Genomic DNA, 24,475 nt, shown 5'->3' with positions numbered 1-24,475 from the left:
TTTTTCAGTCTTATATTGCTGATTTTTGATGAGCCTGTAAGAATTTTAGCCTCAGTTTTTAGTTCTAGTTTTGACATTCTGTGCATTCAGAGGTGCTCTTCTGGATACCTTGGTTTTACAAGTGGTTGTTTGAGATACTGCTGTTCTCCTATCAGCTAAGACCAGTCTGACCATTTTCCTAAGGCCTTTTTACCCAGAAAACTGCTGCTCACTGGATATTTTCTCTTTTGAACCATTCTCTGTAAACTCTACAGAGGTTGTGTGGGGAAAATCCAAGTAGATCAGCAGTTTCTGAAATACTCAGACCAGCTTGTTTGGCACCAACATCCACGACCTTCAAAATCAACTTTCTTTGCAATTCTGGTGCTCCGTTTGAACTACAGGAGGTCATCTTCACCAATGTACACATGCATAGAAAATGCTTAAAAAGTGCAATTTGTGTTAGATTTCATGGTGCATGTAACCATGTAGGATAAAAAAGTAATGACAGCATATGAAAGGAAATACAGTGTGCAATACGCTGGAATTGTAAGGATGTTGAAAAAAATCTTCAGGATATAAAAGTGTTTCATCAATATGACTCCATTACAAAATGATTTTGACAGAGAAAGATTCCCGGTTAGAAGATTAGCCTGGTATAAAAATGTAAAAAGAAGAGAAATAAAAGGAGATATAAAAACCCCTTTCACAGTTACAGTTGTTGTACAAAGAAAACTATCTGATTCTGAGGGCGTCTGGTGGGAGGCACTGATTGATTTTTCAGACACATACACTGTTAAGAAAGGCTCTTTTCTAAAGCAGTTTGTTCAGCATCATCATTAGTCTACCTTTTCATTTTGGCTTCTCACAGTCACAATCAAAAGAGCACATAGACACAATTACCATGGCTTGCTGTCCCACTGAATCTGTAGCAGACCACAGAAACGAGATTGCCTAAATGGACTGCAAAATATGTGTCTCAAAAAAAGAATTTTTAATTGAAAAAACACACAAGAAAAAGAGCAGGCACTGTCTAATATTTTCCACCTCCCTTACAAAGGTGTCGAGCAATCAGCAACAGATTGATCCACAAATTCATATCAGCTGGAGCGCACACATGCACACAGGTGCTGTACAGCTTCTCCCTGCTTAGTCCTTCATCTCCACTCCCTCCAGCTGTGCTTGTTAGACTTAGACTCTGCCTATCCTTTCTTTTTCCTTCTCTTTTTTTTTGCCTTGTGTATAAGCACGCAACTGTGGGAGAGTGTATCCTTGTGTGAGAGAGTGTGCGTGGTCGTGTCAGGAGCTCAAGGCTGCATTTTTCTTCCTGCTTTGGAATAAATTACAAGGAGCTCTTTTCCTCGACCACATCAAGTTCCCACAGTCCACACAAGCACACACACGCGCGCCTGTATGCACACACACACACAAAAATGTATAAATGCAAAAGATGACATGAATGGAGAGCAAAAGCCAAACATTAAAAAGAAGAAAATGTCAAAGGGAAAAAACTGTATGGTATTTTAAAAAAAATTAACTGTGTGTGTATGTGTGTGTACCTGAATCCTGAATGCAGAGTGTCCTTGAAAGCTGGCTGCATGTCCTGCTGACGTGTGAGGAGAGCGTGGTAGAAAAGAATATTATGTCCACTATTATCGAAGTGTGCTCATCATTTAACACAAATATGAGACAAGAGACAAAACAGATTTACACCTGGTGCCTGTTCTAATTTTTACTGTTAGTTTTCTGGCACGACTTGATGCTTAAATGCTTTAAAAAAAAAAAAGATATGTACATGTACTCCCTAAGGTCTAAAACAGTTCCTTACTTGGATGTGAAACTAAAGTCAAAAACAAAAAATAAAGGCATATGTAGATATCTAGATACCACAGAGAGAAAGGAATATGAAGGTAACCTCCAAGCATCAGCTACAAGCTTTATCTTTGCCGCATATCAGCTGACTGTCCTGCTTTGTTTTTGATTTTTATGTGTATCTATCTTTTGGTGTTGGCACCTGCCAGTACGGAGGAGATGAAGAAGACCATGGAGAAGATTCATTCATGTAGTGAGGGAAGAATTGCAGAGTTGGTGTGACAGAGGAGGATGCTAGGAATAGGATGAGATGGAGGCAGATGACCTGCTGTGGCAACCCCTAAAGGGAGCAGCTGAAATAAGAAGAAGAAGAACGACCAAGAGGACTATGCAGCTCAAACCAACTAAAGAAGCTTTTAAGCCTACTTGTAACAGTAATGATATTCATACACTAACAGACACTTTATTAGATACAACTGGCTGGTACTGCCTGAGAAGGGATATTTTACTGTTATTTTATCATTGCATCAGAATCATATAATAAGCATTGCATTAAAGCATTTATTGAAGCTATTGACATTACATTAACGTTTGTATTACAGTGATTGTTATAACCTCATGTTAATCTTCTATTTACAGGTGTTGGTATAATCATATAATCTTTCATTACAGGTGTAACCATGATCATCTTTATACATATTGCCGCTTGGTGCTTATTATGGAGTTGTGCTCATGTCAGTAAGGGTTAAAAGTTAGAGTCAGTGGGATGTCTGGCTGATCTATTGAGGGAAGTGACGCAGAGCGTAGAAGGCCGCACATGCTTACAAGACACTTACATCATGTTATTTTATGATCCTTTATTTAGACATATCTTTTGTTAACCTTTAAGTAGTGTGTATTGGCAATAATTACTCATTAGTTCATTTATGTATCATCATTAATTGTTACTTCATTAGAGAATTTCTTTAGGGTGTCGGCCTTATGTTACAACTTGTATTACAGGTATGGTCATGATTCCATATTAACATTTTCTATTACAGGTGCAGTGATAATCCTTTTGTATACACATGCATTGTATTTTTGTGCTTGCCAATGAGGGGGGCTCGGTCAACTAGTGGAGGGTCGGAAACTTTGTTCGGCGCGAGGACTGAACAATCTATTGTGTTAAGGATCTTGAGCTATAGAAAGAACACGCTTACAAAACACAGATATCATGTTATTCATCATTATCCTTTATTCATTTATATTCTTTTATTAAGCTTTGAGTAGTGGCATTTGATTAGAACATTTATTCACCATATTACATGCATGGTTTCAGTTAGGTTATTGCACACATGCAGAGTTGGCCTCTGTCCTTATAGACAGAGTGAAGACTGAGGTCGAGGCACACACGCACACACACAAGCAGTAGTTAAACTCATGTGTAGGGGAGAGTTCAAATATTTAAATAATAGTTTGCAAGGCCTTGTAGCTGTTTGATTATGCTTGCAGGAGAGACTGTTTGTTCCAGGGGATAAGCAGAGTTAGAAGATTACTGGGAAGGATCTGGCCACGGGAAGAAGAAGATGTTCTTTTAATGTGTTAAAAGTTGTCAACATTGATTGTATTGTACCTACTTTACGCATGACGGGGCGTTCCAATACCCTGATTTTCATAAAAACTATTGTTGTGTGGTTTTCGGTGAGAGATCTGGTGCTGTCTGCGTACAGTGTCCCATCTCCCACACGTGTGCATTAAAATCATCATTTGACTTGACCCGGCCGGACCAGTGTTGTTATTTTGGTTTTCCTCCTGTATCCATCCCCAATATTTTGAACTCGTGACATGCCTCAGTTCTTTGTTGCATAGATTCAACAACGAGTTGCTTCTATGTGATTGCATGATTACATATCTGCTTTACACAAACCTTCAAGCAGGTATACATAATAAAGTGGCCACTAATGATCAAATGCCGAAAGGCAAAATCAAGCAACCTGAGATTAGACTCCAACCGAAGGCTCTTTGCTGCATGTCTTTCACCACTCTTTCTATTTCTCACTACTTTACTGTCTCTTCTTTACTGCACTATATAACAACAAGTGAGTGTCTGACGGGTGTATAAGGTACTGCATATTTGGCAGCAACAGTGCTTTTAAGAAAAGCTGTCATAACGTGCACTGAAGTTTTTTAGGCAGGACCAGTCTAGTCAAAAGAAGACTGATATTTCCATCTGCAGTCATTAATATTTGTAGCACTCTTCTGTTCAGGAACCTGAACGCTTTTCCATGCGCATACATGAAAAGCCAGGAGCAGCAAGCAGCAATAGCTCAACAAGGTTGAGCGCAGGCACACAGGGAAACGGGGATAATAAGGAGACTGATTAAGTCAGATGTAGAAAATATACAATGAAGTGGTGTGGAGTTGGGTTGCACAGAGGCTTGCAGATGCACGACAGCCAACAGTGAGGTTAAATATTATTTTGTGATCTTAATAAAGGGTTCTTTACCTACATTTGATATAATAGGATAGGAAAAAGAAAATACACATTCACAAAAGGAAGAGGACTGCACAGTTTTTCACAGTGCATCACTACACTTTTATTCTTCTCTTGCATTAAAGTCTCAGCTCATAGAACACCAGTCATTTATATCTTATCAAGACGTACACAGTAGAAAAACATGCATAACTCCACCCAGCAGAGACCTCCTACATCCTCATACTCCCTTGAGCTTTTCACACGCCCCCAGCATTCACTACTGCATGACAGAAAACACCAAAACACCTCACATTTCTCTCTAGCTGACCTGGCGCCGAACCCTCGAGCGGACAGACAGGCAAAGGCGTTCATATCAAATGTGGAGTGTGGACCAGAGACAATATCAGAGTAAAATACACAAAAGAAGACAAACTAGAAAAGTGAAACCACTCTGTGGACCCAGGCAGACTGAAATGATGCTGGTAATGACACTAATGATGCTGCTGATCGTTACGATAAAGATGGCAGCAGCCTCGGCGCGCGGCTCTGAAATGGACATTAGACCTGGATTTCATCCCAGTTTGGCTAAACAAACCTCGTGCCTGTCTTACCAGGTGATGTTTGGAGTCACGGCGTTTCCCTCCAACATCTCCAACGCCCAGTGCCTGTGAGTACACACAAACACACAAGCACACACAGACTCACAAACAAAAAGGACGTACTGGTTGTGTTGCAGATGTTTACTTTTTTGCCATCAGTGTTAGATTATATTAAACTACCACGCCTAATCGTCATCATTGTAACATTTTAATACAGCGCTGTGGGGAATGAAACTTTAATGTATGATACTGTCAGCTGTTTGTTTGCTGTTATTTTTCTTTGTATTTTCAAGAAGCAGACTATTCATTAAAATGCATTCAATTAATGTGATGAAATCTTTAAAGTGTAACACCGCTGGAGTGGTGAAAAATAAGATTGTTCAGACCATAGAAAGCTTTCAATCCAGTGTCACACACGTTGATAGATTTGTAATTTTTTTTCGGTCTAAATTAAATCCAACTTTTCTGACAATTATGTAACTCAAATTGGATTTTATTGAAATAAAAAAATTGTTTGTTTTTTTCAGTGTAAGATTGGACCATAATCTAAGGAGCTTTAACTTGTAGTCAATATTTTGTTCCTCGGGGAGCATCTGTGTATACAGGACTGGCAGTACCTGGAAACAACTATGCAGGAATTTGAAGGAAGGGAAGCCAGTGATGCTTCTGCTAATGTCCTAATTATTTCTTATTCTGTTTTCTGTCAAGAAAAGTTTATAAGAAGATGTTTGTACCAGTTTTCCTCGGATTACATTATTCCCCTTCCCCTCTAAATGAAGTCTACCTGTCACCGTTCCATCACCATTCTTTTCTGGTAATTGTTTGAAGGCAGTATTTGATAGCATGCTTACACTTTTCTTTCTTTGAGACTCACAAGAGCTAGAAAACCTAAGGAATGATCAAGTCCAAAGCAACAGAGCCAAAAAGAAACCTTTTTGCCTTTATCATGGACCGAGCTTTACAAGATACATGATCCCAGATATTCAATAATGCAGCTTAACAGTTTTTCATTCCTTTTTGAATACCCACATCTCTCACACTCCATACATTAAGTTTAAAATAGACCCAGTGATGTAATTCAACTTTTTTCTTTCTGTAGCTTGAAAGTTTGCTTTCAAGAAAGCCTGAAACTTTAAACCTGAACATCCACAAAATACATAAATTATAGCTTCTGCTGTTTTGTAGTCTGAGCAGATTTCTTTATGTGGAGCAACTTTAATTTGTATAATTGGCGACATCCCTCAAACTGACATGCGAGTGGAGCAGCAAATGTGTCTATAAATCCCACCACCCATTCGCCATATTAAAGCTATACAGTAGCTTTGAAATGTTTACATATTTGAATCCCATCCGTGAACGTGCATAATCATCCGGACGTTCCTGTCTAATCCTCGCTCATCTGCCTGGACGAGTGGTTCAGTTTTGCTCTCAACTTGACTCGGTTGGTTTCATTAAACATTTACTGATTCGGGGAAATGCATGCAAAGCTTTTCTGCTCATCCTCGGCACCTTGCAGCGCAGCAGCAGCTACTTACTATTGTTGGCCACTGAGCAGGTAGCCACAGGTTAAAGACCCCCTGTGGGGTTTTCTTGTAAACAAACAAAATGAAGGGTTTAAAGTCAGAGTTTCCCACCAGGACAGTCTGGGTTATTAGCTTGTGAGGTGAAGATTAGAATCACCCTAAGCATTTAGGCAAACTTCTATCTAAACGTACACACGAGCAGTTTCGCCTTACACAATCTAACTTACCAAAAAACAGAACAAAAAAACATAGCCTATGAGTAAATACAGCTGACACACACTCAAGACAAGGACACACTTGTGGCAGAAGAAGCAAACATCCCTAGAGATGCGCCGCGATCTCCCAGGTGGCGATGTGTGTGTTCTCTTCTGCTCTATATTTTGCTCGAAGGTCAAGGCTTGGGAACAGTGGGGATATTTACAAGTATGCAGTAAGTATGCTGCAAGGACGCAAGACCACATGCACAGAGCTTGGAAACTCGTGTAGACTTTCGTCACGTATATTTTGTTTCACGCATGAAAAGGAAAAAAATCTCATCGCGACTGAGTAACTGACCTTCAGTGGTCAGTGTGCACACAAAGCCCCTGTGAGCCTTGTGATCAGTGTGAAGTGCTGAAACCTGATGTGAGTGACTATTTCTGCATCAACAGGGAAGTTAAGCAGACGCAGATCAGAGAGATTCAGCAGGGCGCCCTCTCCAGCCTCCAGCATCTAATGGAACTGTAAGTGTGCGCCTGTCGATTATGTTTGTTCTTTGATGCGGAGCATAATGTGCTGAGGAGGTCAAAACACACGAGATATGGATCATCCAAACAGACAGGGAATAATTCAGTGGCATTCCTGGTAACACAGCCAGGAATGCCACTGTATTCATTCAATAAAACAATTGATCCCCATATTGGGGATCAATTTTTTTTATTGAATGAATACAATCATCTTGGTCTACATTCATATTTAACAAGAGCTCGAGTTATAGATATTGATTTTGTACTCATGTGCCAATTTGTACACGGGGCCAATTAGGTTATCGGCTTGGTTTCTACATAAATATATTTCTACAATAAACTTTTATAATTAGCAAACAATGATGTCAAATTAAATTGGTCTTTTTTCTACTGCTATGAATCATTTTAATTAGTAGTGATTAAAATATTGATCAAGCAAGGATCAGTTGTTCAGCTTCAAAAGTGAAAATAGTTGCAGGTGCTGACTCTTACATGTTTAAGTGTAAAAGGAAGCAATCACAGGCTAAAAATAAACAAATCTTTGATAATAGATTGAACTTTTTAGTTGCTTTTGTGGTGATTCTCATGATTCATCTGCAGTGTTTGTTTAAGAGACTTACTGATTTTTAATAGAGATGGCACGATACCACTTTTTTATGTCCGATACCGATACCGATATCAGAAATTTGGATATCTGCCGATACCGATATGAATCCGATATAGTGTGTTTTTTAATCAATAAAACTGTTTTTTAATATCTTGCTGCATTTTGTATAAGTTCATACTCAAGTTTAAATAAACAACAACACTAAAGCTATTCTGTTATACCTGTATGTAAAAAATACACTGCACCCAAAATATGTCATAGTTCAGCAACACTGATCAATCTAATAAACTTAAACCTGCTCCATCCTTCCTATTCTGGTATTTTAAAGAGTACTTAGCAGAAATATTAAGCAACCTAACTAATAGGGTTGCAAACTCCCAGCAAAAGAAAATAGGGAACCACCCCCACCCTCCACCTCATGATGCTTAATCGATGTAATCAACTTTAATTTGATGCAGGGTGAAAAAAAAAATGCACAGAAATAAATTATTTTTCAAGAATAATTAAATAGATTCAACATCTTTCTTCAACAGAATTGCAGACTGCACAGATGGTACCTTCCCAAAGGAAAAAGTACTATAGCTTACTAGGGTATATTAGACTTAACAGTTACTATATACAGTAATGGACTTCTATACATTTTACATCAGATTAAAACTTTGGGTGTAAGATTCAGATAATTATTTATTAAAAGCTAGATATTTTAAATGAGAATAAGAAAGAAAAGTATGTCTTTGTGCCCCCTTTTCCCTGTTCATGCCCTATCGGCCCCCCTGGCTAAACTTTGCTAGATCCGCCCCTGCACAGTTACCAGCCGTCAGCTAAAGGATCCTGGTCTAGAAAGTAATATTATATAAATTCTAACAACAGCTTATCAAGCTTAAACGTGCTGCTGTTGTTCAGCCGCTGGTTTCCTCTTTCTGTTGCAAAGTGGGCCAAAAACAAAGAAGAGAGACGGACTCGCAACAGAAAAGCCGATCAGCTGATCATTAATCAGTTTCATGATTGAAGTAGCAGCAGCAGAGGGAGAGAGAGAGGCAGTTGCTCCATATATCGGTTGTTAAGCTTAACGTGGGAATGCTTTACAAACATTCAGAGATGAACTTACACACTTGCTTTACTTCTCTCTGGGATAACTTTCTCGGAGATGAAATGCTGGTTTGGTAGAGGCTACAAATACACACAGCCGCTCTATCACGTGATGCATACTGCTCCAACGTGCTACGGTTATGAGCCGAGTTTTGTGAGGTGCTTTTTTGATATTTAATGGATCGGATTACATTTTTTATTTCTCGCCGATATCCGATTCAGTAATTTAGGTCAGTATCGGACTGATACCGATACGTAATATCGGATCTGTCCATCTCTAATTTTTAAACCATTGGAATTGCAAATAAAAACTGTGTTTTACACATATATGTAACCAGGGTGTGTCCTTGGTGTTCATCTGAACAACAAACTGGACTGGACTCATAACTCAGACGCCCTCTACAGGAAAGGGCAGAGCAGGCTGTACCTGCTGCAGAGACTCAGGTCGTTTGGAGTGGAGGGCCCACTCCTGAAGACCTTCTATGACTCTGTGGTGGCCTCAGCCATCTTTTATGGTGTGGTCTGCTGGGGCGGCAGCATCTCTGCTGGGGACAGGAAAAGACTGAACAGGCTGATCAGAAGGGCCAGCTCTGTTCTAGGATGCCCTCTGGACCCAGTGGAGGTGGTGAGTGACAGGAGAATGGCGGCTAAGCTTTCATCCCTGTTGGACAACATCTCCCACCCCATGCAGGACACTCTGACAGCACTGAGCAGCTCCTTCAGTGGCAGGCTGCGGCACCCACGGTGTGGGACGGAGAGATTTCGCAGGTCTTTCCTCCCCACTGCTGTCAGACTCTACAACAAAGACTTTAACTGATCAAACACACACATCCACAAATGTGCAATAACACTAATGTGCAATAATCTTTTCTGGCATCGTTGTATTTTTACTCAGTTGTATATAGCATTTGTATTCTATTTTTATCTTATTGTATATTTTATTCTACTGTATATAGTATTTTATTTTATTCTATTCTGTACAGTTGTGTACTGTATTTATTCTTATTTTATTTTATTCTAATTTTTGCTTCATAACTTTTGCACTGTCCACTTCCTGCTGTGACAAAACAAATTTCCCACGTGTGGGACTAATAAAGGTTATCTTATCTTATCTTATCCTACACCCAAAGTTTGTTTTTATTTTTTAATAACTTTACAGGAAAAATCAGAGGATTCTGTCTGATTTTAGACATCGATTACATAAAACCCTCCTATAATAACTTTTATAATCTTTACTTTTTCTTTTACTCGTCATTACTGCCAACTATAGGACCATTTCTGAGAACGACCTGCTGGAGAGTATCGGTGCTTTTGCCTTTTCTGGCCTCCCTCACCTCACCAAAATGTGAGTATGCTGATTTCTAAAAGCCACTGACTGCATAAAGCAGTTTTTATCCAACATGTTTGTGTGTTTAGTCTTTGTAATGGAACATGAAGAGCTCCGGCCTCTGAGGAAGATCACCCAAATAGTTGAGAAGTTAAGCATCCGAGGGTGGCGGAGACTAAAAAAGACTCCAAAGAATGAACGTGAATGAATAATAGGCCGCATGATTTTTTTAAAATATATTTAATATTCTTGTGTTTCCTTCAGCTTAATATCTAAAAATGCTGCTCTGAGGAATATCGGGGCTTTTGTTTTCTCCAACCTCCCTGAACTCAGTGAGATGTAAGTATAACTGGCAGGATAATGGCACCTGTGAAACCCCGTAATTACAAACCAGTCATTTATATTAATGAGAATCTGACTAAACGTGTTTCTTTCAGAATCATAACAAAATCAAAACACCTGAGTTTCATCCACCCCGATGCATTCAGGAACATGGCAAGACTACGGTTCTTGTGAGTACTCAGTGAGAGTTCAGATTTCTACCACAGTTTGTCTCTCAAACTGATTGTGAGTCCAAAATAGGTCACGGGTGACAGCCCTACTTCTGATGGCCCGCACGATCAAAGACATTATTTTTTAATGAGCTTGGCTCCCCGGTGTCACCCTTCATCCCCCAAATGGAAAAAAATGTCTTTTTTCCACAAAATGACTTAAAGGCCATTTCATGCATGCTACTTTAATTTGTTGCAAACAAAAAAAGTATTATTTTATGTCTTTTGAAACAATCTCAGAGTAGCAGTTTATAAAGAACACTGCAGCGCTCAAATCCCTTACAGACATTCTTAACTGTTACTGTTTGTCCCAATTTGTGAAAACTGGGACACATAAACAAAAATCTGTGATGGAAAAAAATAAAGCGATTACTTTTTTAAAGAGGAGCACCTTAGCGCAAGTTTAGTTTGTTTTCAAAAAGTTTACTTGGGGGTCATGGAGGTGGGGTGGGGGCAGTTATTATGCTTGTTTCCAGCTCCATATTGTTATTCCAGCTTTGCAAAATTTGTAGTTCAAAATACTCCTTATTCATCTTATGCTGGGCCTTTATGCAGCCCCTGGAAATCAAGCCATTTTATCTTCTATCAGCAGGTGGGTGAGGCTTTAGACTTCGAGCCAGACCTGTGTATGAGGATCATAATAGGAATTCCGGCCCTCTTTAACATCACACAGAGCCAAAAGTAGAAAAAAAAAAACTGTCTGAGCAGCCTGAGGCCTGAGCTTTTGGCTCACAGGTATTAGTTGACCATATGAAAGTAATTCTTGCCTCACAGCGAGAAGGTCCTGGGACTGAAATTGTACACCGGTTAATGGGTGAATTTAAAACATTTTAAATAGGCTGTATTGGCACCTACACCTGATTTAGAATCTTTTAAACGGCTGATCCTGTTTCCTGATCCACTAAAGGAAACACGAGAAATCAAATGTGATCTTACTGACAATCAAAGTCCGGAGGAAACTCAAGACTACATATATACACAGACAGGGGTAACAGCTGGTTTCCGGTTGGTTATGAAACACAGTTGAAAACAATCAGGCAGTCTGATGATGGAATGGGAAACAATCACAATAAGGAGGAAAAGTAAGAAGTAAAACCAAACATAAAACAGGACGTAACCAAGAGACAATTAGACATGAGGGCTACGACTAAACGTGATAACAGCAACAGGAGAACACGGAAAGCAGGGGAAACTACACGCACAAAGAAACATAATAAAATCCAAAAATATAGCAGGGACCGAAACACAACAAATGGGCTACATTACAAAAACACGTTGGACCTCATTCGTAAACGAAGCCTATGCACCAATCTGTGCATAAACCATGAATATAAATATTTCATGCACAAATCTGTGATTCATCGTAGCCCGAACCCTAACCTTTAATCCAGGAGTTCTCAAACTTTTAAGGGCCTTCATAATGTTGACATCAGCTGCTTCAGACTTAAAATCACTTATCAACATGGAGTGAATCAAAAGATATATTTAGTATAATTAGCTACCTGGCTGGCTAATAAGCCAAGCTACTCAGCAGTAGTAGCTCAGCGCACCCTGATAGATGCAAATGTTTTCATGACAGTCTGATATGAAGTGTCACAATTATATCAGAGTTTCTGCAGACTGAGTGAAAATGTGGGAGGAAGCAAACATTACACTTTTGTTATTAGTAGAAAGTTTCTCCGTTAGTATACATGTTGCTTTCAAGGAGCCAGACTTTATTGTAATTCTTTAAAGTTGTCTTGAGCAATAGTTCTCCAGGCTTTCTGAAGTTTTTCTTTAGACACTGTTTGCATTTTTTAGTTTTTTTATTCCAACTGACCATTTTCAGAAGAATGGGGGTTCTTTTGTTTGTTTGTTTTGTAAGTCACTTGATGCTAAACTATGAATGATAAGCATTAAAAATTCACCTAACTCAGGGGATAAACTAGAGTTCTATTCTTAGGCAGTTTGTTACTAGCTGCCTGTCACAACAACACATAATTTGTCCCCATTTTTATAACTCAATCTAAAAAAAAAATGCCAAAGATAGCACACAGAGCAATGAACATAAAATGGCATTTTTGCACCAACAATGTGATTCCCAAGAAGCGTCTTTAAGTTATGTTAGGATGGCAGACGCCTACTGAACATCAGCATGTGTTTGTTATTTTGTAAACTAATTTATTACAATGAATGAGACAGTGTATGTGATTTTATCACTGCTACTCCCTGCTTAGTGTCTGCTTTTCAGAGGTTACAATTTAGCAACATGTTGTGGTTAAACCTTTACTTTTACATCACAGGACTATCTCCAACACCGGGCTGAGGATTTTTCCAGACTTCTCCAAGATCCATTCCACCGCCTGCTTTCTGCTGTAGGTCTCAGTACAATTACAAAAAACAATCTCATATACACGCCTCCACATGTGAATTTATAGGCTATTATATGCATAGAGAATTAAATACTCCCATAAGAAATCACACCACTAATCATATAATACTGCAGTCAGAATTCAGCAGTTCTTACCAAACAGACTATCAGGAACACACACCATCTGTCCCTAGCCGTCATCCTTTAAAAATCCATATTCAAAGTGTCTCCCATCTGACATCCGTCATCTTCAAAAAGAGAGTGGATTAGACAGGCACTGCTGAATGTTTTACACCTTCTGCTGTTTTGGGGGTTTTTCCACTCAAAAATGTATTTCTACCACTTACTTAGCAATAGTGGTCATTTATCTTAAAGTTTTTGGTCTTTGCACTGCTTAGGGATCTTCAGGACAACAGCCACATAAAGAGAGTCCCTGCCAATGCCTTCAGAGGCCTCTGCACTCAAACCTTCGCAGAGATGTAAGCGATTCATCTTTCTTTTTTAGAAACACATCACCCTCACAGATCCGAGTGGGCATTACATGCACAGTGATGAATGTTCCACGAAATGCTCTTTGCCCTCTTCACTGAGTTTCTCCTTTTTTCTATGTTTCATACTCATACTTTTATGTATTGCCTTTTATACATTTTTTGTGCTTTCCTTTTCAGCTGCAGATCATTAATCTAACAAAAAATTAAAATTGTTTTGCTTTTTGCATATGTCACAGATTGTTTTCTTTGAAAAAAAATGAAAGCATAAGTGTAATTTTGAGGTAGCGGTACCTAACTACCTCTATTTTAGGCTTCTTGATGCTTTCACTCAATCATTTTCATCTGTAAAAAAAACTGCTGCTAGTTTAAAAAAGATTTTAAATCAAACCACATACTTCCCTACTAGATGTAAAAACATGTCTTATTACAAACTAAACATGCAGTTTCAAGCCAATTGGCCTCTGAACACTTACAATGAAAGCTTTGTCTGATTAATATAAATAGGTACCAAAACATGTTTTGTCTTGTCTCTCCACTATCAATGATTGACTACTCAGAGTTATTTTATGACACTTTGCAGGGAATCAATCCTTATGATGGGAAACACCAGACAAAGTAAATGCATTAAAGGAGTTCAAACCCTACTTCAGTAAAACAATTTAATAATGTATTTATATAGCAACACAGGGGTCCTCCTATGTTTTAGCTAAATAAGACTTACCTCAACTTTTGTGTGTTTTAACATTGTGTTATTGAGACAACAAAGTGTGAGCAAAAATTAGATATTGGTAATGTTTCTGTAAAAAATTAATGACAGTAACTGCAGCTGATACTACCGGTACTGTCCATCTTCTCATTATTTACCTCTACTTCATTTGTACCAAATAGCAATAGTGCTGAATACACAGACGTGATGTATAGGTGGTGGTGTTCAGGACTCTTAGCCAAAATGCACAGCGCTGTGTTTGGTAAAACCAAAAAAGAACATTTTGGTTTTTGGTTTTTGGTAAAACCAAACACAGCATAAAAGCACAAAAACCTCAATGTAGCTATCAGACAATTTTGTTTAGAGGTGATGATTTGAGCTTGTTAGAACCTGAGCACCTTGTAGTCACTGAGACAACCATGAATTCTACTATATACCAAAGTATTCTAGAGTCAAACGTGAGGCCATCTGTCCTGCCGCTAATGCTTGGCACAGCAGCAAATCTGCAACCGACTGGATGAAAAAGGAAAAGAATCAAGGTACTGCGACAGCCCAGTCAAAGTCCAGATGTCATCCTGATTGAAATGCGGTGGTGGTGCTTTACAAGAGCTGGGCATAACAAAATGCCCCAAAACCTCAATGAAATAGAGTAATGTTGTGCAGAAGAGTGAGCCAAAAGTTCTCCACAATGATGTAAGAGACCTATAAAGTCATACAGAAACAAGTAACGAAAGTTATTGCTACTCAAGGTGATTCTACAAGCCATTAAATTCTGGGATGTTTAGTTTTAGTGTTTAGTTTTTAACGGGACTTCAGAGTGCTACAAAAACTTTGTTAGCAGTCATTTGGTAGGTAGAGATGGAAAATTGGAGTTAGCATTAGTTCAACCATGACAGGTTCCAGTAGTGAAGATGCAGCTTAACTGCTAATGAATTATTGATATCAATCCCATATTACTAAAGCCAATGTGACCTTTTTGATTTTGAAAACTTTTGTTGACAGCACTACTTTACTTGTAGCAGTAGTTTGGCTGGCTGAGGATCTAAATCGTTTCTTCGCCCGCTTTGAGACGACCAGGCCCTCAGCTGTCACACCACTTCCACCCGCCCCCAGCACCGGCACACTAACACTTAGGGAGCATCAAGTGAGGTGTGTTCTAAGGTCAGTGAATCCCAGGAAGGCGGCAGGTCCTGATGGAATACATGGAAAGGTTCTCAGAGCATGTGCTGACGAACTGACCGGAGTCTTCACTAAAATCTTCAACCTTTCTTTGTCATTAAACACCGTCCCGCCCTGCCTCAAAACCTCCACCATCATCCCCATCGCCAAGAAGACAGCTGTGGTCAGCCCAAATGACTACAGGCCTGTTGCACTTACGCCTGTAGTGATGAAGTGCTTTGAGAGACTGGTCTGTCAGCACATCAGGGCCGGTCTGCCTCCCACTTTGGACCCCCACCAATTTGCCTACAGGACAAATCGATCCACCGAGGACGCTATCACCATAGCGCTCCACACTGCGCTGAGTCACCTGGAGCACCGAGGAAGCTATGTGAGAATGCTCTTTCTGGACTTCAGCTCAGCATTCAATCATATCATCCCAGAGATCCTGGTCCAGAAACTGTCTCACCTGGGACTCTCCACCCCCATCTCCCTCTGGATCAAGGACTTCCTGACAAATAGACCACAGTCTGTCAGACTCGGCCCCCACCTGTCCAGCACCATCACACTCAGCACCGGGTCTCCACAAGGATGTGTTCTGAGTCCCCTCCTGTTTATGCTCTACACATCCGACTGCTCCCCTACCCATCTCTCAAACACCATCATAAAGTTCGCGGATGACACCACAGTGGTTGGACTCATCTCAAGGGGGGATGAGTCGGACTACAGAGATGAGGTCAACAGACTGACTGAGTGGTGTTCAGTTAACAACCTCCAACTGAACACCACGAAAACTAAAGAACTCATCTTGGACTTCAGGAAGAGCAGAGCAGACCCGGCCCCACTTTACATTCACGGGAACTGTGTGGAGAGGGTACACTCCATGAGGTTTCTGGGCGTGCAGATCTCTGATGATCTCTCCTGGACTGCAAATACCACAGTGGTGGTAAAAAAGGCCCAGCAGCGTCTCCACTTTCTGAGAGTGCTCAGGAGGAACAACCTGGAGGAGAGGCTGCTGGTGACATTCTACAGAGCCACCATAGAGAGCATCCTAACGTACGGCATAACAACATGGTATGCAGGGTGCTCAGCTGCAGACAGGAAAGTTCTGCAGAGGGTCATCAACACAGCCCAGAAGATCACTGGCTGCTCTCTGCCCAGCCTGGAGGTCATTGCAAACTCTCGGTACCTCAGCAGAGCTGGCAATATCATCAAGGACTACTCTCACCCCAGCAATCATCTGTTTGAACTATTACCGTCAGGCCGACGGTACAGGTCACATAAAACCAGGACAAACAGATTCAGGGATAGCTTCTTTCCCAGAGCTATCACCGTAGTAAATAAGCACAAAAACAATTGAACCTGCTTAGCTATACCATACTGTCACTGTCATTATATTATGCTGCTATTCATACTGTCATTATATTAATGCTGCTATCCTGTATATATCGTACTTACTATTGTTTGTTTTATTGTACCTTTTATATTTTACATTTATATTTATTATTGTATTTTGCACCAAGGGAGTGGCACTCCAATTTCGGTGTACCCTGTACAATGACAATAAAAGCTATTCTATTCTATTCTTTTAGCTGTTTGTTTAATGTGCCTAGATAACCAGGAGCTTTAGCCAGCAATAGGTTAGCTTAAAAGTTAGCTTAACATAGGAGCCAGCAGTAGAGCCACATTTCTGTATAATTTACTGTATAACTTAATTTATAATTTATCTACTAATAAAAATTGTATTTGTTCAGCTCTTGTGGTTTTACAGGGATGATATGTCTGACTATTTCTTGGCTTTAAGTTGCTTATCAGGCAGTCAGGAAGTTACTGCACCTATCCAACAAATAGTCTGGCACATAACCTCGTGTAAAACTGTTTTGATTTGTTTTTTTGTTTTTACACTTTCAAAAAAACAATATAATGTGTTAACTAATGAGTTTTACAGGAGGGAGTAGGTGGATTTTTTAAACCTTTGAATTGTGCCAGGCTAGTTTTCATTATTATTACTATTTCCTTCCAGGCTTTGTACTAAGCTAATTCAGAAGGGGTGGTACCAGTTGAAGGAAATAAATGTCAAATTTGCTTTTACACGTAAAATATGTAAGTATGTATCACTAAATGCCACTCACTCATCATTCCTGCAGCAAGAAATGCACTCTGCAGTCCCAATTACCTCTTATGAACTCTGATAACTGGGAATCAAACTGCATAGTCTTCAGCTTATGAAGAGCAAAAAGTCTACTTTAAATTCTGTGTCTGATAAATAAATATTCGTTCAAATTCAAAGCTTCAGGGCCATCATTGGTAGACTGTGACTCTCTGCACCCAGACTTCAAAGCGAGTTTATTATTCTGTGACTGCGTGGTAAAAAATCGAACAAAACCGTCTTTGTTTGTGCAGCTTTTATCTACAGAACTCGATGTTCTCCAGTTCAGTCAGCAGTGCCGGGCTAGTTGTTATTATTATCTTTTTTTTCCTACCAGACTTTGTGCTATAGTAATCCAGAAGGCTGCTGGCTGTAAATTAATAGAGATGGATAAAAGGATGCAATCAACACTCAGCAAGAAGAAGCTGGATGTTTTTTCCATAAATACAGGATCCTTCCAACAAAACATTTTGATGGCAGCGTCTGAGATCCATACTGTTAAACAGCAGAAAAGTAGGAAGCAGAAGAGGCAGTAGAAGGCGACACAATCAAATCAACGCTTTACTCAGTGTTGCACTAAAACCCTTTGTATTTGTACAGCTTTAGTCAGTGAGAACAAAAGAAGTGCAAACACTAAAATTGGCATTGATAGTTAAGTAAGTTTACTGTTGGAAATGTTCTGTGTTGGAGCCACATGACTGTAATTTGGCTTCCCTTTCTAATGACAGACGGCTCACCAGAAATGGCATCAAGGAGGTGGCAAGTGACGCCTTCAACGGAACAAAGATGCACAGACTGTGAGTCACAGGCAGAGACACAATTACAAACAGAAGATTTTTTTTAAAAAAAAACCATACATATTTAACTCCACTCTCTCTTTCTCCCTTGCTCTCAGGTTCCTAGGAGGCAACCGACAGCTTACTCACATCAGTCCCAATGCCTTTGTGGGTTCCAGTGAGTTGGTGGTACTGTAAGCATGACATCCAACAGTAACTCATGCCTAAATGATTCACCCTGCTTATCATTGCTTATTAAAGTCAGAATGTTGGAGAAAACAGGGGGTGGGGGATGATATCTGCACGGACTTGGAAAAACTTTACAGATCTAAGGTTAAAAATAGTTTAGGGTCAGGTGAACCTGATGGACTCTACCTGGAAATAGAGATTTCTGTTTATTCCCCTAGCAAAGGGACACCGATGTCTACTGAAGTAAGAATCAGACAAATTATTTGTTTTTCTTTTGGACTGTCATCACTGTGATGTTTTTTTTTCCTTCACTCCCTGGCAGTCACTTGGCAATCAAACAGTAGCTTCTCTTCAGCGTCTTTCTTTTTTTTTATTCAGCTGGCACTTCTCTTAAATCCAAGTGCATTTCATGAAAATTTATATTTTATGAACTGATCAAATCTCTATTACAGACAGCACACTGAGGGGAGGAGAAGAATCTGTTAAAAAGGCAGTTCACCCCGAAATTAAATTAATGCATTTTTCCTCTGGGCTGTGGTGACATTTATCCATCTAGATTGTTTTGGTGTGAGTTTCCCCGCTTTGGAGATATTAGCTGTATTGCCTTCGCTTACATATGACAGAACTGAAAGACACTTGCCTTGAGGTGCTTAAACAATAAAAAAATATTATAGTACTGTGCAGAAATCTTATATTTTAGAGTGAAAATTGTAAATGGATGCAGCAATTCTTTAAAACAGTGTAGAAAGCAAGAGAGAGAGAGTCGATTTGCACCAGAAATTTCACCTTTAGATTCATCACTCCATAAGACCCATCCACACTGATTTTCAGTCCAGTTCTTGTGTAATTTGGCATACCTCAGCCTTTTCTTCAGGTTTCCCTTCCTTAAGAATGGCTTCTTGACAGCCATCCTTTCACTGAGAACATTTCTCATGAGCCTTCAGTGAACAGCAGATGGATGAGCTGAAGGGCCTGATGCGTCTCTCAGGCCCTGTGTCACACCTTTGCTAGATTTTTTTTCCTCCCATTTCTTATGGACAGGCCGTTCAAATGTTGTTGTTCATCTGCTGTAGATAGTTTTTAGGGCTGCTACTTCTTCTTTTCTCCTCCACTTATCCAGTTTCCCTCCTTTTTCAACACATTGAACACAATAACATGATTTGCCAAGTTTTCGGCTAGGGAATCACCTTGGCTAAAAAATGGTATTTTATGCCTGTCAAACTGTGGTATCAATTTAGTATTTCTGGTATATTCAGTTGAAGAAATTGGAACAAATGATGTGTTTCTGTGACAGGCTGCTCGTAACAAAGTGCCTAAAGATACAATTTAGAATTGGTTCTTTGCCAAGATGTTTGTTATGTATAGACACAGCACTGGTTCATCGCTTGAGTTAGGTGCCATTTTTATGCTTGAATGATTCATCGCTGAGTGTTCAGTAGTTAAACAAAGAAAAACAACTTTCCTGTGAAAATGGTAACTTTTAGGGATGGAGGATTGGAAACTGAGTGAAAAAGCAGCCAAGGTCCAAAGAAAGTCCTTCTGAAAGCCTGGAAACTCATTGCTGATGACCACTTTTTAAAAATTATAAAGCAGGGCACCAGGAATGAAATTGTAAATGCAGCAGCACGAGTTCAAATCCAACTCAAGGCCCTTTGTCGCATGTTTTCTCCTACTCTCTCTCCTAGCTTTGGTGTCCAATAAAGGCAAAAAAGCTTAAAAAATACCAAGGAAAAATGTCTCTTTCCCAAAACGTGGCCAGATTACTGAACAACAAAAACATATTGACAAAGCTTCCTGTGAGCAGGAGGAACTGTTTTCTTTCTGCTGCTTCCATTACAGCTCAATTGTGAATGGAGGCCATTAAGGTTTATCATTATGTCTTATAATGAGAACATGCCCCTCATTACAGGGAAATCCCATCTTCCACCAGGTGATAAGGCCTTTATGTAAGTTCCCAAAAGAAGGCCCACTCTCTTATGTTATCTGTCTTATTTCTTCTTGGTTATTTGTGCCAGTACCTAGTCTTTAAAGTCCTTGTGATATGTTAGTTTCCCTTTCAGGCCATGTCAACCTTGTGTAGGTTATCTAGGGAGCTCCATCTCGTCCACCACCAACCTTTGAACTCTTGGGGAGGGGGGGGGTCACTATTTTCTATGTTCCTCTTGGTTTGGATTCTGTTTCTCACTCCACTCTCGCCATGAAAAATATCTCATTTTAACATTTTCATAGTAAAATATTGCCCTTTTCTTTCAGTTGAGCTCTGGTTTTTGAGATGTGGTCGATGAGTAAAGTTGAGTAGAAAGAAAACAAGGTTTGTTGAGTTTTTTTAAATTTTGTTTTTAGACACTATCTCAAAGAAAGACTTTATTACTTTCGAAAAATGACAGAAATTTTGACCAGAAATGTCCTCAAAACCGAACAGCGCTCACCAAAAGAATTACATCAATAAATACCACTAGAGCCCAGAGGAAAAGTATGTCTGTTTGCTTCGTGGAGGTGAACTCTCCATTTAAGCATAATATTGATTCTGAAATTAAAATTTAAACTCACTTTTTTTTCTCCGCTTGCTTCTGCAGAGACGTCTCCGAAACAGCCCTCACCTCTTTGCCAGACTCGATCCTTGATGGCCTCAAGAGGCTGATTGCCGAGTCAGCCTTCAACCTGAAAGAACTTCCTCCTATTCAGCTCTTTACCAAACTGCACCAGGCAAAGCTGACATACCCATCACACTGCTGCGCTTTCCTGAACATGCACAGAAACAGGTACACGGGCTCTACCAGTCGAAAGACACCTGAAGACGTTTTTTTGGAAATTGTATGAGATTTGGGGGAAGGTGCTTCTTCACTTTGTTGCAAAGAGTCACCTGGTAGGATTGAAACCACTCTTACTGTTTATTAAATGTGGCACTACAGTGTGAACTGTCTGTGAAGCTTATATTCAGTCACTTCAATCCAGTGGCTCGCTCACTGTGGGGTATAGAGACTCTGCAAAAAGGCTTGGAGAAAACTATGGAGTGAAACTAAATTGAATGAATTTGATTTTCTTTTGTAAGCGAAAATATAACAAACAAGATTTCTGATGCTGTTTTGGATCCTAAATAATAATGTGGGCTGTTAGGCGTGAAGTATTTTTCCCTTTTGAAGTGAGGCATGCCAGGAAAATGTTGGGAGACACTGGGATGAACCCTTACATGGACGTACACAAATGTGGAGGTTGATTTGTTTTATGGTCTTTTCAATATCCTATCTGTCCATTGCTGGTTAAATGCCACTGAGTCAACAGTTGCTGAAACAAAACCCATTTACTTTGTTCACCCCCTGTGTTGTCCACTTTGTGTGTATTGTTGTGTACTAGATCGAGATGGCACTCACTGTGTGACAACCCCGAGGCTAAAAATAACCTGCACTTCTTCAGGGAATACTGCTCCAACTCCACCAACATCACTTGCAGCCCGGCCCCTGATGACTTTAACCCCTGTGAAGATATCATGTCTGCTACCCCCTTACGCATCCTCATCTGGATCATCTCTGTCCTCGCCCTGCTGGGCAACGCAGTAGTTCTCCTTGTATTGTTAGGTATGTTATGTAATTTTAAAAAGTATTTGGATGCTTATATCTGGAACAGATCACTGGAACTGACAGATCTTTAGGCCTTTCTGGTTTAAAGTAAACCCAGTAAAACTTTTTAACACATTGTTTACATTGTCAGTTAATCTATTTTATCAGAGACCATTTCCCGAAACCTGACCGAGGACTTTTCCCCCTAAACTTAACCAAAATGTATAAAAGCTTGTTTCTGCCACTAAAAAACAACTGTTTTTGGCTATAATTTACCATTTTTGGTTGTTAACTCAATTTTTTGAGTTAGGTATCTCAAAAGTTCGACTTACCCAGAAGTTTTAGTTAGTAAGTCAAAACCTTGAGATGCCTACTTTAAATATTTGAGACAATAACCTTACATTTTGAGATATTTTGAATTTGGGTACTGTCAGCAGAGAAGGCAGGTGGAACCCAAGCTGTGGCTCTGCTGCTCTGATCAGTCTGCAGTTACACATATCTGTGTGAAATAAGCTTGGATGCCCTGTGGGTTCTGAAACCTTTTCTTTCATGTGCAGCACATAGGTTTTGGGGAAACTGTAGCCATTCTGAGGGATTAGACACATGGAATAACCATCCTTTGCCATGGGCTTCGAAAAGCCTCAGGCGCACCTCACAAGACATGCAGTTTCAGAAATGCTCTAACCCAGCTGTTTAGCCATCACCGTTTACTCCAAATTGTCTGGAAACTTCCTTTCACTTGCCCACATTTCACATTTCCAAAGCAGCGAAATAAAGAAGTGACTGCCCATTTCCTGCTTAACATATCCTACAACCCCGTTAGAGGTGCTAATGCCATTGCTACCATGTTATTCACCCATTTAATATTTATTGTTATGGCTCATTGGTACTTTGGATCTGCTAAGTGGATTTTATTGCTCATATTTATTTATTTGTTTTCTTTATCTGTGATCAGGCAGCCGCTATAAGCTGACTGTTCCTCGATTCCTCATGTGCCACCTGGCCTTTGCTGACCTCTGCATGGGCATCTACCTGGTAGTCATAGCAACCGTGGATATGCTCACACGTGGACGGTACTACAACTATGCTATAGACTGGCAGATGGGCTTGGGCTGCAATGCTGCAGGCTTCTTCACGGTGTGTATTCATCACATCACATCACATAGTGACAACGGTCATTCAAGCATGTGTTTGAATTTTAAAGTAGCGTGTCTGTGTGACATTTATAGGTGTTCGCCAGTGAGCTGTCAGTGTTTACCTTGACAGCAATCACCGTGGAGCGCTGGCACACCATCACGCATGCTCTGCGACTTGACCGCAAACTTCGCCTGAGACACGCCTGCATCATCATGACAATAGGTTGGATCTTCTCCTTGCTGGCTGCACTGCTGCCCACAGTTGGGATCAGCAGCTATGGCAAAGTGAGTGCTAAATTTAGCCACTACACGCTGATACAATTACTACAGGGGGGTACTTCACTCCTTGTTAGGAATCCCTTTCTTAAACCAACCATCACTCTACTTTTATTGCTCTACTACTTTTACTACTACTCCTAATACTGTAGGTGTCTGCTAATTTAGCCTGCCAGTCCATAGTTTATATTGTTGATGTGTCAAGACCCCGAATACTGTTTTTTTTTTTTTTATTTCTCCATCCAGGTGAGCATCTGCCTCCCCATGGATGTTGAGTCCCTAGTCTCCCAGTTCTACGTGGTCTGTCTTCTCCTCCTCAACATCTTGGCGTTCTTCTGTGTGTGCGGCTGCTACCTCAGCATCTACCTCACCTTTCGCAAGCCTTCATCAGCGGCAGCCCACGCCGACACCCGTGTGGCTCAACGCATGGCCGTCCTCATCTTCACAGACTTCATCTGCATGGCTCCGATCTCCTTCTTCGCCATCTCAGCTGCCCTCAAGCTCCCTCTCATCACCGTCTCAGACTCCAAGCTACTGTTGGTGCTATTCTACCCCATCAACTCGTGCTCCAACCCCTTCTTATATGCCTTTTTCACCCGTAACTTCAGAAGGGATTTCTTTCTCCTCGCAGCTCGCTTCGGGCTGTTTAAGACTCGAGCACAGATTTACCGGACAGAGGGTTCCTCGTGTCAGCAGCCAACATGGACCTCTCCAAAGAACAGCCGTGTTATCTTGTATTCCTTGGTCAATACGTTAAGTCTAGATGGAAAACAAGAGTGCTGACTTTTACGCACATTTACAGGTACGGACTGTTTGCCTTGATTGCATATTATATCCATACAAACAGGCTGCTAATTCCTTAAAATGATGCCTCAGATCATGTCTTTTGATCACTACCTGGGAAAATTTTTCTATCTACTTAGACTAGAAAGAAAAAAAACACAAAAGGCAACCAAGTGGAAGGCAAAAGAGCTGAGAACTCTTTTTTGACAATTTGACCCAGGAGTCTGCAAAACACAG

The 24,475-nt window shown here is 40.2% G+C and overlaps 1 protein-coding gene across 3 annotated transcripts; it reads left to right on the top strand.

Annotated features, from left to right (window-relative positions):
- Positions 1–4,503: 4,503 nt before the first annotated feature.
- fshr (follicle stimulating hormone receptor) lies at positions 4,504–24,475 on the top strand. 3 transcript variants are annotated; one of them, NM_001279588.1, is given in 14 exon segments: positions 4,628–4,913; positions 7,019–7,090; positions 10,060–10,134; positions 10,381–10,455; positions 10,554–10,628; positions 12,950–13,021; positions 13,416–13,496; positions 18,250–18,318; positions 18,417–18,491; positions 21,063–21,248; positions 21,841–22,061; positions 22,999–23,180; positions 23,273–23,464; positions 23,702–24,475. In NM_001279588.1, coding segments are annotated over 14 exon segments (2,106 nt in total). In that variant the 5' UTR covers positions 4,628–4,719; the 3' UTR covers positions 24,239–24,475.

The sequence above is a fragment of the Oreochromis niloticus genome, linkage group LG8 (assembly GCF_001858045.2).
Source record: "Oreochromis niloticus isolate F11D_XX linkage group LG8, O_niloticus_UMD_NMBU, whole genome shotgun sequence".
Lineage (NCBI taxonomy): Eukaryota > Metazoa > Chordata > Actinopteri > Cichliformes > Cichlidae > Oreochromis > Oreochromis niloticus.
This window is presented reverse-complemented; position numbering and strand designations above follow the sequence as displayed.